General features: G+C 38.8%; 1 protein-coding gene across 1 annotated transcript; it reads left to right on the top strand.

Moving 5' to 3' along the window:
• The first annotated feature begins 235 nt into the window (after positions 1–235).
• Positions 236–13,454, top strand: LOC101168509 (rab GDP dissociation inhibitor beta). Its single transcript, XM_023952236.1, has 10 exons — positions 236–372; positions 8,342–8,449; positions 8,558–8,657; positions 9,320–9,454; positions 9,659–9,857; positions 9,938–10,069; positions 10,180–10,279; positions 11,142–11,313; positions 11,533–11,732; positions 12,411–13,454. Exons 1-10 carry the CDS (start codon positions 328–330, stop codon positions 12,561–12,563), a joined length of 1,344 nt encoding a protein of 447 aa, XP_023808004.1. The 5' UTR covers positions 236–327; the 3' UTR covers positions 12,564–13,454.
• The last annotated feature ends 4,096 nt before the right edge of the window (positions 13,455–17,550 follow it).

Raw genomic sequence — 17,550 nt, 5'->3', positions numbered from 1 at the left:
CAAGTTAAAGCATTTTGACTTTTTCGCTTCACAAAAATTCAAATGTTGCTCATGATTTTTTTTATTTAGTTCATTTTAATCCAACGTTGGACCAAGTAGTTTGATTTTATGATAAAGGGATTTAAATATGTGTAACTTTTCCGTTTGTAATTGCGTTTTTACCATAAACTAGTAGCCAATCAGACTGTGCTGTCAGTGATTGACAGCTGAGAGGCCCGCCCCTCGCCGCCTGACGCTGCACCACAGCCCCTTTTCATTTCCACCTCCACGAATCTCCATTTTCTAGCTTCCAGATTTCCTACAGCGGAAGACTGAACAATTAGAGAGATGAATGAAGAATATGACGTTATTGTGCTCGGCACCGGGCTGACGGTGAGGAGATCATGTGTTGTCATGTGTTTGCGTGAAAGTGATTTGCAACCTGTTGTTTCCAGCGCAGTTAGCGCATTTCAGTGACCGGGCCTTGAGGTATGGGCTAACGCTAAGTAGCTAGCTTAGCTGTAGCGTGTAATGTAATGGAAACGGAGACTAAGTTACTTGTTAGTATTTGGCTATAAAGATGAATGTTGATAGTAAGCTGGCACGAAAACTGTCCAATAATGTTCCTAAATCGGCTTTATGTTAACATAAATGTTTATAATACTAAGTAAAAAAATAAATGTGCAGCCGTTTTTTTTTTTACAGCTTTCCTCAGCCGAGTGGATGGTCACTCCGCCAACATTAGCCGATCTAAGCTAAGTTAGCTAATTAGCTTGCTAACGATAGATCAGCGACTCGTCTAAACTTGTGCAATTAATCTATTTTACAAGCTCTTTGTAGACCGGGTTATCGGTTCTGTGTCACTTTGACGACATTTTAACTCGTTTCCCGCTCGCATTCATAATATTCATAAAGTAACAACATCGAAATGAACGTAAGGTTCGCGCAGCAGTTTCCGTTTAGCCGGCTGGATTAATTTATACAAACGTTGCATTAAATAATTAAAGCTTTTGACTCTTAAACTCAGGATATAGATTGTATCTTTATGTCTTATTGTAAAAAGTTCCGTAAGAAATTACTTAAAGTAAACGACTGAGTGAGTAGTTTTGTAGGCGGGTCCGTTTTCCGTGACTGACTTTCAAGCTGACAGATTCAAACAAAATATAGTTTTGTCATAAAATCTATAAAGTGCACGGAGACCCAACAGGTATTTGAAGGAGACTGCAGTCTTCCTGTTTGTTCAGTGTGTATTTACTTTAGACGTGGTCAACATTTCTATGCTACTGCTTAAGGCGGTTTCAGCTGTGAGCAGGCCTCCTGACTCGCTGTCAACTTTGAATGGTTGATGCTTTTGTGAGAATCGCGTGACGTCTTTACAGTCAGTTAGCAGCTTTATTGTTGGTGCTTAATTGCTTTTTATACCGTTTGTGCATCAGTAGATAGATATGTTAAATAGTTCGATATGTAACTTTTTCAACTCATTTTAACTTATTTTCTAAAAGGCCTATAACATGCTATTTTTAAGCATTTGATAGTAAACAATATTCATTTATGATATTTTACCTTTGGCACACAAAAGAATATAAAAAAAATTAAATATTAGGTGTTTTCCTGAGTTCTTTTCTAACCTGGAAGTAAGACGACTGTATCGCTGACTGTCACTCTTGGTGGGTGCCGCCCATTTCGTGACGTCAACCTAGACTCGGCCTCAGCAGCGGGTCTGCATTTCGTTCACCAAAACAAACAACATCCGAAGTTTTGCAAAGATGGATGTGCATATTGTTTATTAAAAAAAGTGTTTAGCTGATCACCGCTTGCTACACTGAGAAAGTGGGCGTGTTTGTTAGGGTAGGGGTGGTGCTGGCAGCTCAGACCCTTCCAGGAAGGGTTCCTCACTTTATGATGTCACAATGTGAAAGCAGATTTTTAGAGGAATATTCAGAAATGTGTGAATGGATCAAAATACTACTTTGGAATTGTTTTTGTGAGGAATGAACATTATAATACACTTAAAAGCTCAAAAAGTTGATTTTGCATGATATAGGCCCTTTAACATCAACACTGTGAAGAACATCAGAATGAGTGAATGCAAATTGGCGTTTGCAAAAAAAATTAGGTGACACATGTTTAATACAGTACTCAGGAGGGGAAAAGGTGTTTGAAAGAGCTGTTTCTTAAACCACCTAAAGGTTGTGGGTGTTTAAAGGCTGGAACTGAGAGTAATTGAGAGCTCAATTGAGAGCTCAGTTCAGTTTAGTGAGAGTTACCCACTGATCAAAAGAGAAATGCAACCTAAATGGCCGTTCATGCCAGTGAACAGGATTTTAGTTCCCCTAACAAAAAATTGACTTCAACATTTGTCTCCTTCCTCTTTTTGTGTCTCACACCAACAGTTGTTGAGTTATTCCTACAAATCCAGTTGGTTGCACAAACCTTTAGGTTTTAAATTTTTAAATAGATTAAAAAAAGCATTTTAGTTTTTCTTTTTTTGGTGAAATTCTCTCCTCCAATTAAAAAATTATCCATAATAAGTTGACATAGAGCTTTAATTGAGGTGCAAAGTCAGTTTGTTTACTGTTTAACATGTTCATGGGTCAGAACAGTTTAATGTATTGGTAAAGAAAACATCGTCTTGTCTAAACTGACATTTGCTGTGTAAGAATTTCCTCCTTACTTCCTAACTACTAAAACTGTGTGGTGCAGAACTATCTAGTACAGTTCAGACGCTATGCTCACTACATTTTTCTTTTGAACTGCAAAGATGATATCTTTATTTGTGTGGTCTATATTCGCCAATTTAGCGAGCATCGATACATGCTAACTTTTCGCCAAGACTTTTGGGAGATTTCTGGGGCACTGTATTTTGGAATTGTAGATTTGGACAGCTCCACAAATTAATATATATAGCGTACCATGTAGTGAGTAGTAAATCAATTTGGACACAACTATTTTTTAAGAAAGGTTATCAAGCAATTTGTTACAGAACTTCTGTTTTTCTGGGCAAATAGACTTTTAAGTCAGGACCATAAATATTTGGACAGAGACACATTCTTTCTAATTTTGTTTCTGTACATTACCACAGTGAATTTTAAATAAAACGACTCAGATGCCATTAAAGTGCAGACTTTCAGCTTTTATTTCATGGGTTGAACAAAAAGATTGCATAAAAATATGAAAAACTAAAGCATTTTTTTAAACACAATCCCTTCATTTCATGGACTCGTACGTAATTGGACAATTGACTTCCATGCTATTGCATGGGCAGGTGTGGGCAATTCCCTTGTTATGTCATTATGAGTGAAGCAGATAAAAGCCCTGGAGTTGATTAAAGGACTCGTGCTTGCATTTTGAAGATTTTGCTGAGAACAGATGACATGTGGTCAAAGGAGCTCTCCATGCAGGTGAAAGGAGCCATCATTAAGCTGAGAAAACAGAAAAAAACCATGCGAGAAATTGCTACAGTATTAGGAGTGGCAGAATCAACAGTGTGGTACATCCTGAGAAAGAAAGAAAGAAAGCACTGGTGAACTCAGCAGCGCAAAAAGACCTGGATGTCCACGGAAGACAACAGTGGTGGATGACCGCAGAGTCATTTCCATGGTGAAGAGGAACCCGTTCACAACAAAAAGACTGCATGAAAGTAGATACAGAGGGTAACTGCAAGATGCAAGCCACTCATAAGCCTCAAGAACAGGAAGGCTAGATTGGACTTTGCTAAAAAGGATCTAAAAAAGCCAGCACAGTTCTGGAAAAATATTCTTTGGACAGATGAAACCAAAATCACCCTCTACAAGAATGATGGCAAGAGAAAAGTATGGAGAAGCTCATGATCCAAACCACACTACATCATCAGTATGACACTGTGGAGGCAGTGTGATGGTCTGGGCGTGCAGAGCTGCTAGTGGCACTGGGACAGCAGTGTTTATTGATGACATGACACAGGACAGAAGCAGCCTAATGAATTCTGAAGTGTTTAGAGACATACTGTCTGCGCAGATCCAGGTGAATGCAGCCAAACTGATTGGGCGTTTCATAATGTAGATGGACAACGACCCAAAACATACAGCCAAAGCAACTCAGAAGTTTATTAAAGCAAAGAAGTGGAATATTCTTGAATGACCAAGTCAGTCACCTGATCTTAACCCAATTGAGCATTAATTTCACTTGTTGAAGACTAAACTTCAGACAGAAAGGCCCACAAACAAATAGCAACTGAAAGCCACTGCAGTAAAGGCCTGGCAGAGCATTCAGAAGGAGAAAACCCAGCATCTGGTGATGTCCATGAGTTCAAGGCTTCAGGCTGTCATTGCCAATAAAGGGTTTTCAACCAAATATTAGTAATGACCATTTTGTTTGCAGTTACAGTGATCCCTTGCTATAACGCGGTTTACTTTTCACGGTTTCGCTACTTCACGGATTTGCATCGTGCATTGTGTTCTGCATTCTGATTGGCTAAAAAAGTCACTCCGCTTCTTCTCTACCTGTGCGTCAATAATGTTGCAGTTTAATATGTACACGTGCGTAAATCAGCTTTCCAAATTACGTACATGCAAATCATCTTGCAATTTCAAGTTTCTCTAAAACCCATAGAAAAAGAGCAACACCAACTGTCAATCACTATATTCTTCTCCCGAACAAACACACAGCTGCACCGCGGGCTTGAGAAGGAGAAAACACTGCAGCTTCTCAGACTGAAGAGCATTGAAATACACCTGAGCCACTATTTGTCCATTTGTACTTTGTATTTTTTTCATGATCATTTTAAATTTTCTCCCTAATTCAATTACTCTCGGGTCGCGGTGGGCGGGGCTAATCTCCGCGATTTGAAGCCTGTTTACATCAATGATTCAAATTATTGACAGTACAGTACAGAAGTTATTTGTTGAAAAAAAAAAAAACGTTTTTAAAGTACTTTGATTTGTGAAACAAATGCTTGAGCCTGTAAAATGGTTTGTTCTTTCTTTTCAATGTATAATAGAGTATTTAATTGTATAATATTTTTCTAAAAAAATAGAGGTTTCTACTTCACAGATTTTGCCTATCACGGGTTCTTTCTGGAACGTAACCCCCGCGATAAACAAGGGTTTACTGTATTTCATTTGTCCAATTACTTACGAGCCCATGAAATAAAGGGATTGTGTTTAAAAAATGCTTTCGTTTTTCACATTTGCATGCAATCTTTTTGTTCAACCCATGAAATAAAAGCTGAAAGTCTGCACTTCAATGGCATCTGAGTTGTTTTATTTAAAATTCACTGTGGTAATATACAGAAACAAAATTAGAAAGAATGTGTCTCTGTCCAAATATTTATGGTCCTGACTGTGGGTTAAAAGAATATGGACAATGGGTCATGTAATAATTACTTTAATGAATGACAATTTATAGTGGACAATATTCATATATATGATATTTTACATTTTGCACACACAAGAACATTAACAAAAAGACACATTTGAAAATCTGGGTTATTCCTAATATTTTATTGTTTTATTGTATTAGTAACAGTTTCTTTTAAGTAGAAGAAAATGTGTAAGTAAGAGCTGCAGTATTACTGTTGAGAAATGAAATTCAGAAATGTTTAACTAATGAAAATGGATGCATGGGGTATTGAAATATTATAAACATGGATGCTGTGGGTACATCATATGCGGATTTAGTCAAGACATCAAAATGTCATACTGTTTAAGAATGTCTCTTTTGCCTTCACACTGTTCTGAATTCCAACACATTCCATTCTAATTGTATAAGTATGTCACATGTTTTGCATGCAGAGCTCTCCGCAAAACCACTTTAGTGAAGTAAACCGTCCCAATTTGTTTTCCACATATGTAAAACATGTTTATGCTTTTATTTTGTATTCACATGAGCTCACCTTAAGAAAAAGGTAGCAAATAAAAAATAATCTTACAAAGAATAGCATGTAACTTGTACAAACCTGCTTAACCTTTTAGGAGGAGGGCCAAGGTCTAGTTATTTATATGTATTCCAAGAAAAACATTATTTGCACAGGATTCCCTATTTAAATTTTGGATCAGTTGTATGGGCGACGGCAGTGTTTCGTTCATAGTTGGAGCTAAGAACCCTAAGAAGTTGGAGATGTTTAAAGTGAAATTTGGAAAGTTGGAACACTAAATAACCAGTCAAGTTCTGGGTCAGAAAATATAAAGTTTTAAAGTCTTGGTGATTCAGTAGACAGACTGTGTGGTGAACTTTCAAGCTTGTGTTTTTAAATGTTTACAACCAGGGAACTGAAGAACAGGACAGAGGATAATTATTGTGATCCAAATCTTTAAATCTCCCCATACTGCTGAATCTAAAAGAGACAAAAGCTCACATGGAAAAAGTAAAAAGATTACTGTTCTCATCAAGCTTTAGTGCGTTTCTCTGCTTGGCAGAAATCCTCTGTAGATCATGACTGAATATGTCCTATGTATTAAACACTGATTCACTATGTATATTCACTATGCATTGTATTAATTGGAAAATGTAAATATTTTTTTTTTAAATGTGTTACTTTATTACCAGAGAAGGTAAAAAATAAAATCAGGGGACCTTTTTTATTTTTACCTAAATGAAAATAAGCAAATTATCATGAAGTTCAGGAAGCCCAAGCAGTCTGGGGAGCCAGTACAAATGACAAAGGACCAATTCATATGTGTGCCCAAATAACTGGTTTAAAATTGTAAATATGTTGCCCATGAGTTGTTGCCAGTTTTTTGTAGTCTGTCAGAACAAAACAAAAAAACCCCGACTCTTATTGAAATTTTTTAGCAACCACAGGAGAACACAGGAGAACACAGGTGAGCACACGTGCCCTCTTCATTGAGGCAGAGCTACTTCCTGTCTCACTTTGTCTTTTCAGTGCACCTTTGTCAGATTTAAACACTTAATAAGGCATGTACATACATGAAATGCATTCACTGTCATATGGAAAGTAAGGACATGTTATAAACATGTATAGGACGTATAAAAACATTTAAATAAAGCATTACATTGGTAGCATAACGAGCTGGCAAAAGGCTGCACCAAAGGAGAGGTCGGTGCTGCCTCACCTCCTGGACTATTGATCAGGAATTGCACAATACACATTGATTTTGATCACACAGCAAAAACAATTGAATCATACAGAAAAAGTATTTGTAGCATGGATCGGTGAACAAATATTTTGTTATTAGTCGTCTATACATCTTATGATGGCGGTTGTGAACAAGTGGGATTAAACACTTTGAGTGTCCTGTACTTTGTGGGCCATAGGGCACGCATTAAACTTTAATTTTCTCAAAATTCTGTGTTCCATGGTGCTCAAAAAGCTGTTATTGTTTTAGTTTGACTTTGGCAACTATGAAGCTGCATCGCTTGGACTGTTGGAGCATTATGGGTACTGTAGAACTGAATAAAGTTCAGTAATTGCGAATGAATTGAGTAAACTTTTAACTATGGTGTTGCTGTCTCTGCTAAAGCTGCCTGTTGCGGATAAGAGAAAAACAAGAAGACCAACACAGTTCATTAGACAAACTTCCCATCAATCAACTCCTTCACCCAATCATATGCTTCTTGGCCCTTCAATGCATTCTGGGTAGTGTAGTAGTAGATTATACATTTGTTACATACAATTAAATGAAAATGCCAGAATATTAGAAGAAAAAAAACCAATAGATATTGAAATGACACAGCCAGTGCTACTGCAGAAATGTTGAAACAGAAAGGCAGTCATCAGAGATGTTTTCCAGTGACAGGCAGCCACTGTTCTTTACTGGAGGGTAAAATTCTACATATTCATTCTTCCTCATCGTACTGCTGGAGCCGGTTTGATTCATTTAAAAAATAGACTTTCAGGGGGTTATTCCAGAAAGCAAGGTAAAACTACCTTGACTTTAACCCTGAACTCTCGCTTAAGGAAGCCTAAATTTGCTTACTCTGGTTATGTTGGTTCCAAAACACCTGTTATGAGTTTGCTTAATTAACCTCCCCTTGGTAATCCTGAGTTAATGCGCGTGCACAGTGAGTGCACCAAGGCATTTTCAATGGATTGACAATTTCCAGAGCATCGTGGAAACACGTGGATTAAAAAGAGAGCTTCATACTTCAGTTTTTAATGACGGTGTATGAAGAGTATACGCCCATCATAACCTTCAACTAAACCTGCTCCAGACCAGGTTATGTTCAGAGCATAAGTTGCTATGGCAACTTAACATACCTTTAAACATACCTCCGTTTTTGGAACTGAAAGCTGAGGTTATCCGCTTCCTTTCCCTCAAACTTAGAGATTACTCACATAACCTGCTTTGTGGAACAGTGCCTAGTTCTTGCTTGTTCTTTCTCCAAGTTCATTTTGTTCTTTTTTTTTAATTTTCTTTAACAGGAATGCATCCTGTCAGGCATCATGTCAGTGAAGGGGAAAAGGGTTTTGCACATGGACCGCAACTCCTACTACGGAGCTGAGAGTGCTTCCATCACACCCCTTGAAGATGTAAGTTTAGACTGGCTTTAAAGTCTGTTGGGAATTGACACCGTAAAGGACAGCTGTTCTGTTAGACCTGGTTCATATTTTGAAATCTGCTTCTCTTCATCCTTTCAGCTTTACAAGCGCTTCAACATTCCTGGCAACCCGCCAGATTCAATGGGAAAAGGCCGGGATTGGAACGTGGACCTCATCCCCAAGTTCCTGATGGCTAACGGTGTTTGTCATTCCCCTGAAATATTTCCTATTCTTTTTTATTCAAGATGTAGGAAACCAGCTGAACCAAGTTTTTAGCAAACTATTCCTTTGGTTGACCATACCTTAAGGTTGTGCAGTCTGGCATAGATGGATAGATAGATAGATGGATAGATGGATAGATATTGATCGATTATGAACCCAGTCATTGACTACACATTGAGATTTAATCTGTTGTTGCTATAAGACGGGGTATTTCATATTTTAGCATGAATTTTGTTACCCTGATGCACATCACTGCTGCTTTAAACCCCTTACTAAGAACAAGTTTTTTTCTGAAACTGAAATCCCTCTTCCCATTGGGCGTCTGAAGATTTGTTACAGGTGTGCAGGTATGGTGAGTTATTGTGGCAATATGTTCAAATCTGAGATGGATATGCTAAACGTTTATCACAGGAGTTCTGTTCTAAAAAAAATCTTCGATAGACAAAATTCACAAAGGGACCATGAAAGGTGAAGTGTGTATAGTGAGGGATCAGTGTATTAACAGAATTTCTTTTTTAGATCAGCCAGTACCACAAGCTACGTTTTTAGTCGAGTATATACCAAAAGCCCCATACTGTGCATCCCTAAAATAACTTGATGTTTTTGTTTAAAACGGACCTTCACTTCTCCTTGTTTCAGGTCAGCTGGTCCGCATGCTGCTGATCACACAGGTGACCCGCTACCTGGATTTTAAAGTGATTGAAGGAAGTTATGTGTACAAGGGAGGAAAAATCCATAAAGTCCCCTCCACTGAGACGGAGGCCCTAGCGTCTAGTAAGATCTATTCACAGAATCATTTCCTGTACTGCTAACCTTTCCCTTACTCTGTTCAGTTTAAAACAAATTTAAAAGCACCATTTCACATTAATAGTAATCTAAAGTACTACACCAGCAATCCAGGAGAACATCAAATCAAGCAACAACAAAAGAGATTTAGGAATGTTATAATCCAGTTGATTTTGGTTTTGTCCATTAAAGGCCTCATGGGACTGTTTGAGAAGCGGCGCTTCAGAAAGTTCTTGATCTTTGTTTCCAACTTCGACGAAAATGACCCAAAAACCATGGAAGACGTCGATCCTCAAAAGACAACAATGCGGGCCATCTTCCAGAAGTTCAGCCTTGGGCAGGAGGTCATGGACTTCACGGGTCACTCCCTGGCGCTCTACCGCACAGATGAGTCAGTGCTCATTGGTTTTTGGGATGCGATCACATGCAGCAACTCCAGATGTTTAACGCTCTGAATATGTGTTCCTGCAGTTACCTGGATCAACCTTGCATTCAAACAATTAACAGAATAAAGCTTTACAGCGAGTCTTTGGCCAGGTACGGCAAGAGCCCATACCTCTACCCTCTGTATGGTCTGGGAGAACTTCCTCAAGGCTTTGCCAGGTAAAACAATGTTTCTAAGTCTTGTTAATTATTAGTTTGCATAGTTTGTGACAAACCGCTGCAAGTGTTCTACATTGTCAGATGTGTTACAATTTATTTTGAAATTCCAGACTCAGTGCCATCTACGGAGGGACGTACATGCTTAACAAACCCATAGAAGAGATCGTGATTGAGAAGGGGAAGGTGGTGGGAGTCAAGTCAGAGGGAGAGGTGAGCATGCTGGTCTGCACACCATCTGTTCATCCTGAACTTCCCATCATGAACAAATCTACTGAAAATGAAAGTCTCCTGATTATGGAGTCAGAGGAAGAATGTTTGCCTTTCCATCAAATCAATATTTATGTTCCTGTTTTATTGCAAAAGGTTTTTTCTAGCTTTTAACTGGGCTGTTTAAAGTGAAAGCTTCTTAATATCACATTTCTTGAGACAGTTGAACATTGTGAGCAGGTTTAACGACACTCAAAATTGTATAAATGCTGTGTATTTATACACAGTATTTATACATATTTAAACATGCATTGTTTGAATCTAGAACAACATTGCATATAATGGTTATAGGTTGGTGCCAGTATTAGGCAGCGGATCAGTGTGTGAATGTGTGTGTGCGCTTGGGTGAATGGGACTGTGACTGTACAGAGCTAAAACAAGAAAAACATACGGCATTTACCATCTAGATACTGATGAGGCAACACTCAACACAAGATGTGCGTATTGATTTTCTCCAAAATAACACCACAAAAATGCGTGTGTTCTGGCAGGTCTCTTTCTGTTTTTTCCTGTGACTGAACATAACTCACTTTCAATAAAGTTTATGCAAATAAACGGTTTGTAGTTGCAATAACTGGCACGACCACTAGATGGCACTGTGAACAGATTGAAAGTACTTACCGTAAGTTAATGAAGGATTTTAGACACGCCTGAAACATTTGCAGCATTTAGTAATAACGGAGTATCAACCTTGACCTACAAAGGCATTGTGTTTAATGCACTATTTCCTAAAAAAAAAATCAAAATAGCCATGAAGAGTAAACACATCTACATTCAACTTCTTTTCTGGATTTGCCCACCATAGATTGCAAGGTGCAAGCAGCTGATCTGTGACCCCAGCTATGTAATGGATCGTGTGAGGAAAGTGGGTCAGGTGATCAGGGTCATTTGCATCATGAACCACCCTATTGCCAACACGGGTGATATCAACTCCTGCCAGATCATCATTCCCCAAAATCAGGTCAACAGGAAGCATGGTGAGCATTTCAAGTCTTTGTTCTCCCTTCTAATGGAGCACAGATATTTCTAGCTTCAGTGTTGTGGAAATGCTGTTAAAGTTTACATTCTTACTTGTGTGATACATTTATGTTGAGCATGATGGACGTGGTAATTGTGAAGAGTGTGACCTTAATTGTCAGTTGCACGCAGTTGAAGATCAGTTTAAAAAAGGTTAACGTGACCTTCTCTGTTTTCAGACATCTACGTTTGTATGATCTCCTTTGCTCACAATGTGGCTGCACAGGGTAAATACATTGCTATTGCCAGCACCACAGTGGAAACGGGCAACCCAGAGAAGGAGATCAAGCCGGCTCTGGACCTGCTGGAGCCCATCGAGCAGAAGTTTGTCAGCATCAGCGACCAGTATGAACCCACTGACGCAGGCACCGACAGTCAGGTAGGATCAAACATGGGTGAATGTTGAAGACTATAGAATATAACATCGTCAGGGTATCTCATTTATTTGTTCAGCTTGCTTTGTTTGTGGCTGCTGATGTAGAGAATAAGGCAGAACTCGCTAACTCTTGCATCTCTAGTAACCTAGGATCTTTCTGTGCGGAGTTTGCATGTTCTCCCTGTGCATGCGTGGGTTTTCTCCTGGGACTCTGGCTTCCTCCCACCATCCAAAAACATGCCTTATAGGTTAATTGGTTATTCTAAATTGCCCCTAGGTATAAATTGGTGTGTGATATGTGGCTCTGCAACAGGTCGACCATGGTCGAGATAGGCTCCAGCAGCCTGTGACCCCGAAAGGGGCAAAAGGGGTTTAGAAGATGAATAAATGCTTTAACACCCAGATGAGATGGATTTGGAAATATTTGACTGAATTACACCATATTGTACACAAAAGTATAATTGAGACGGCTACATTAAAGTCTTCTTAGCACCAGTAAACTGTGCTGAAGCACAACGTTGGAGTTCAGACAGTAAAATAGAAGCTTTCAATGAGGATTTGAAACAGTTGTTTTTGTATGTGCTTAATGGCTTGCTTGTCCATTTACTAAAAAAATATAAACATAATTGGCTGTTAACAGAGAAAAATATTCAGAATTACTTTTTTTTTTAATCCTTCTAGATTTTCATCTCCCGTACCTACGATGCAACGACTCACTTTGAGACGACCTGCGATGACATCAAAGATATCTACCGGAGGATGACCGGCTCAGACTTTAACTTTGCGGAGATGGAGCGCGGGAAGCAGGACATCTTCGGCGATGCTGCAGAGTAGAGGCGACGCATTATCCGACAACAGAAATTCTACAAAAAAAAAAAAAAGTACAAACCTTTGGGCCAACTGCATATTCACATAGAGTTTGCCCATTATGGAAGTTGATGATATATAGAGGTATGATAGAGTTTTAGGGTTCAGGGATGGAACAAAGCTTTTTCAGATCATTCGGGTGGATGTTGCACTAAACATTGGAAATGGCGAGTTGACAGTAAAACCCTGTAAGTAAACATGTTAAGATGATGCATAGTCCAAAGATGCCAAAACAAATGAGTCCTAATCACTAAAACATACTGGCGGTATTTGTGAAGAGGGGGTGTTCGATTTTCTGTCGCGTTAACGTTTCTTTAAAAATGATAAATATCTGCAAATTCAATGTTTTGTTTGAAAATCTCTTCTTTTTGTCTCAGATTGAGAAGGACTTGGCTTGGTCCTTTTGTATTAAATCATGTAACTCTATTTCTGGGCTCTGCTAATTAAAGCAAATACAGGTTGCAGCACATCAGACATCACATGGTCAAGTTTTGTGAAGTAAAGTGATTTACTGTGGGCTATTTTCATATGTATATTTTTTTACTTGATGTCATCAAATCCCTGCAGATGAATCTGATGAGAAGTCGAGCCACAGCAGCATCTATACCTAAACCTGAACTACCTGTTCAACAGCTTGATTTACATCATCGCATTAAAGCAGTCCTGTGATCTATCAAACGATGGCAGACCCAAACATTACCAGCAGATGTGGTTCACTGTAGTTGCTTAAGGACCAAATGTGTGCTGCAGCAGTGATGAATTGATTAGAGCCCTGAAATGCTGTATAAAGACAAATATATGTAAGGAGATTTGGGCTCAAATGATTTCTGTACTACAAAGTAAAGGAAACGAAGCCCACAGAGTTTGGTTGTCATTTCCTCAACGTCTGTGAAGTGAAACAGTAGGACTTTGTAGTTGCATGAACTCATTTTCTTAAGAACTACCTTTAAAATGCCCTGTATTCTCTTCCTGAGTAGACGTTTATTTTAGCCGCCTGTGTTAATGTCTCAAAAATATCAATACCGTGTGTTAAATCCCAGCGTGTTTTTAGTGTTTTGGTCCCATATCCGGACAGACTGGGAAGAGCGGTGTCGCTCTGTTTACATTTTTTTGTTTTGATAATGAAGTGCAAGGTTTACAATATTGAAACAACAGAATATATACGAATTACGGCAGTAAATCGAAATTAAATAGCTTAATTGTAGTGATGTTGGTCACAAGGAGGAAGTGATGCATATTACGATGCTTCATACAAAACGTGCTTATTTCTGTTCAGAAATCAGAATAAAACATGCTGAAAGCATAAATGGTTAAGCTCTGCCCATAAGAAAGACAATATATTGAAAAAATAACACTGTACACAAGTGCAAATGTTAACAGAGTTGTCATTCGTGCTGTAGTCCTGAGGGCTATTCCAGAAACAAGGTAAACTTACCCTGACATTAATCTTGGTTAAATAACCATACTTTTTTACTGTGGGTATGTCGGTTTCAAAACACTGTTATGAGTTTGGTTAATTATCCTCTTGTTAACCATGAATTAATGGGTGTGCACGGCGAGTGCAACAAGGCATTTTTAATGGATTGCCAATTTTTGGAGTCACCATGGAAACTCGTGGAGAAAAAAAAGAGCTTCATACTTCAGTGAGAAAGGAGTCAGAGGTTTTAATGGCTGCGTATGAAGAATATAAGCCCATTGTAACCAAAAAAAAGTAATACGGCTGCATCACCATAAGAAAAAGTTATTGCTTAGCAAAAAAAACGGACAGAGTAAATGCGTGAGTTTCTAATCTCTTTTCCAGTTGCATTGTGATGCAAAATGCTTCTCGGAAAATGTACAGTACAGACCAAAAGTTTGGACACACCTCATTCAAAGAGTTGTTTTTATTTTCATGACTATGTAAATTGTAGAGTCACACTGAAGGCATCAAAATTATGCTTTAACACGTGGAATTATATACTTAACAAAAAAGTGTGAAACAACTGAAAATGTCATATTCTAGGTTCTTCATAGTAGCCACCTTTTGATTTGATTACTGCTTTGCACACTCTTGGCATTCTCTTGATGAGCTTCAATTGCCAGTCACCTGAAATGTTTATCACTTCACAGGTGTGCCCTGTCAGGTTTAATAAGTGTGATTTCTTGCCTTATAAATGGGGTTGGGACCATCAGTTGTGTTGTGCAGAAGTCAGGTGGATACACAGCTGATAGTCCAACTGAATAGGCCGTTAGATTTTGTATTATGGCAAGAAAAAAGCAGCTAAGTACAGAAAAACGAGTTGCCATCATTACTTTGAGAAATGAAGGTCAGTCCGAAAAAATTGGGAGAACTTTGAAAGTGTCCCCAAGTGCAGTCACAAAAACCATGAAGTGCTACAAAGAAACTGGCTCACATGCGGACCGCCCCATGAAAGGAAGACCAGGAGTCACCTCTGCTGTGGAGGATAAGTTCATCCGAGTCACCAGCCTCACAAATGGCAGGTTAACAGCTGCTAAGATTAGAGAGCAGGTCAATGGCATACAGAGTTCTAGCAGCAGACACATCTCTACAACAACTGTAAAAAGGAGACTGTGTGAATCAGGCCTTCGTGGTAGAATATCTGCTAGGAAACCACTGCTAAAGAAAGGCAACAAGCAGAAGAGACTTGTTTGGGCTAAAGAACCCAAGGAATGGACATTAGACCAGTGGAAATCTGTGCCTTGATCTGACGATGAGTCCAAATTGGAGATTTTTGGTTCCAACCACCATGTCTTTGTGTGACGCAGAAAAGGTGAACGGATGGAGTCTATATGCCTGGTTCCCACTGTGAAGCATTGAAGAGGAAGTGTGGTGGTGTGGGGGTGCTTTGCTGGTGACACTGTTGGGGATTTATTCCAAATTAAAGGCATACTGAACCAGCATGGCTAACACAGCATCTTGCAGCAGCATTCTATTCCATTCGGTTTGCGTCATCATTTATTTTTGAACAGGACAATGACCCGAAACACACCTCCAGGCTGTGTAAGGGCTAATTGACCAAAAAGGAGAGTAATGGTGTGCTGCACCAGATGACCTGGCCTCCACAGTCACCAGACATGAACCCAATCGAGATGGTTTGGGGTGAGCTGGACCGCAGAGTGAAGGCAAAAGGGCCAACAAGTGCTAAGCATCTCTGAGACCTCCTTCAAGACTGTTGGAAGACCATTTCAGGTGACTACGTCTTGAAGCTCATCAAGAGAATGCCAAGAGTGTGCAAAGCAGTAATCAAATCAAAGGGTGGCTACTTTGAAGAATCTAGAATATGACATATTTTCAGATGTTTCACACTTTTTTTGATATGTATGTAATTCCACGTGTTAATTCACAGTTTTGATGCCTTCAGTGTGAATCTACAATTTTCATAGACATGAAAATAAAGAAAACTCTTTGAATGAGAAAGTGTGTCTAAACTTTTGGTCTGTACTGTATATTTCCCACTTAAATTAATTACTTCAATTCAAGTAATTGAATTAAGGTTATTTAACCTAATTTCTTATGTATACCCAACTCAATAATTCTTTATAAAACTCAAAATAACATAATTATTTATCTTAATATCATATTATTCCAACTCAATTTAATGTTTTTCCAATTTAATTTATTCTATTTCTTCAATTCTCATATGTCTCAGTTAGGGTCCACAGATTTTTTCATCTTATAATATTAAAATGTAAACCAAACCAAAAGTGACAATTAATTGAATTAATTTGAATGAAATAAAGTAACTATGTCTGGGCGGCCGTGGTGCAGCTGTAGGGCAGTCGACCCATGATCGTAAGATTACAGGTTCGATTCCCGCCTTGCACGCCCATGTGTCAATGCGTCCTTGGGCAAGACACTGAACCCCACCTTGCCTCTGGTGGTAGGCGGGCGCCTGTGTCCGGCAGCGGAGCCGCCACCAGTGTGTGAATGTGTGTGTGACTGGGTGAATGAGTCTGTGACTGTAAAGTGCTTTGGGCCTTGTAGGTAGAAAAGCGCTATATAAGTATACGCCATTTACCACAACTGTGTTATTTTTAAGTTAACTGAACTCAAAAAAATATTTATTTATCTTAACCGAAGCAAATAATTTAGTTATATTAATGTTAGAAGGTTTATCTTTACAACATCTTATCACCCTCTCACGGTGGAAAAGACTCTGTATTATCTGAGCTTCATCATCCACTAAATGATCTTCAAATAGGCACGCCGTGCTCCGTCACCTCTCTGACACCAAGTAACCTTCAACTAAACCTGCCCCAGACCAGGTTATGTTCAGAGCATGATTTGCTATGGCAACTTGACATACCCTGAAAGATATCACCATTTTTGGAACTGAAAGTTGCGTTTATCAGCTTCCCCACCCTCAAACTTACCGAGGTAACTAATAACCTGCTTTCTGGAACAGGGCCCCAGCATGTGTACCCAGTATCCGGCTCAAAACACGGAGGAAAAATAAAGAGTCTTCCTCACATCAGTTACTCTCCAACTTTTCACACACAACTTAATTTCTCAACTGCTTCCTCCTACAGGTCACGTGTTCATTACAGAGGCTCTCATTGGCAAACGTCACAACGCATCACTCATCATTTATTACTGATTATAATTATGTTACAACTGAGAGCAAACAATATGTTTGTTCTGACGTTGTCATATTTCTATACAAACTTAACTATAGTTACATCTTCTCTCAACTTATCATACATGAGTATGAAAAGATGACTCCAAACATAAACTTCAAAAACTTATGCAACTTAAGTTTTGTTACAGGCTTTGTCCTTACATCTGCCACCATCTGGTCAGTTGGACAATATTCCAAAAAGATTTTCCCATCATTTACAGTTAACGTTACAAAATGGTAATTGATGTCAACATGTTTACATCTTTGTATGCTTATAGGATTCTTTGCTAACTTTATAGCCCCTTGGTTGTGTTTATAGACTTTGGGTAGGGTGG

This window comes from Oryzias latipes, chromosome 23, assembly GCF_002234675.1.
Source record: "Oryzias latipes chromosome 23, ASM223467v1".
Classification (NCBI taxonomy): domain Eukaryota; kingdom Metazoa; phylum Chordata; class Actinopteri; order Beloniformes; family Adrianichthyidae; genus Oryzias; species Oryzias latipes.
Note: the sequence above shows the minus strand (reverse complement) of the source record. Positions and strands in the feature narration are given on the sequence as shown.

Bases quoted from the DNA above. Each gene is read 5' to 3' on its own strand.
- LOC101168509 (XM_023952236.1), top strand. From the start codon at position 328: ATGAATGAAGAATATGACGTTATTGTGCTCGGCACCGGGCTGACG. The intron at 8,658-9,319 runs GTGTTTGTCATT...TCCTTGTTTCAG, and splicing joins CAAGTTCCTGATGGCTAACG to GTCAGCTGGTCCGCATGCTG. The intron at 10,070-10,179 runs GTAAAACAATGT...TTGAAATTCCAG, and splicing joins CTTCCTCAAGGCTTTGCCAG to ACTCAGTGCCATCTACGGAG.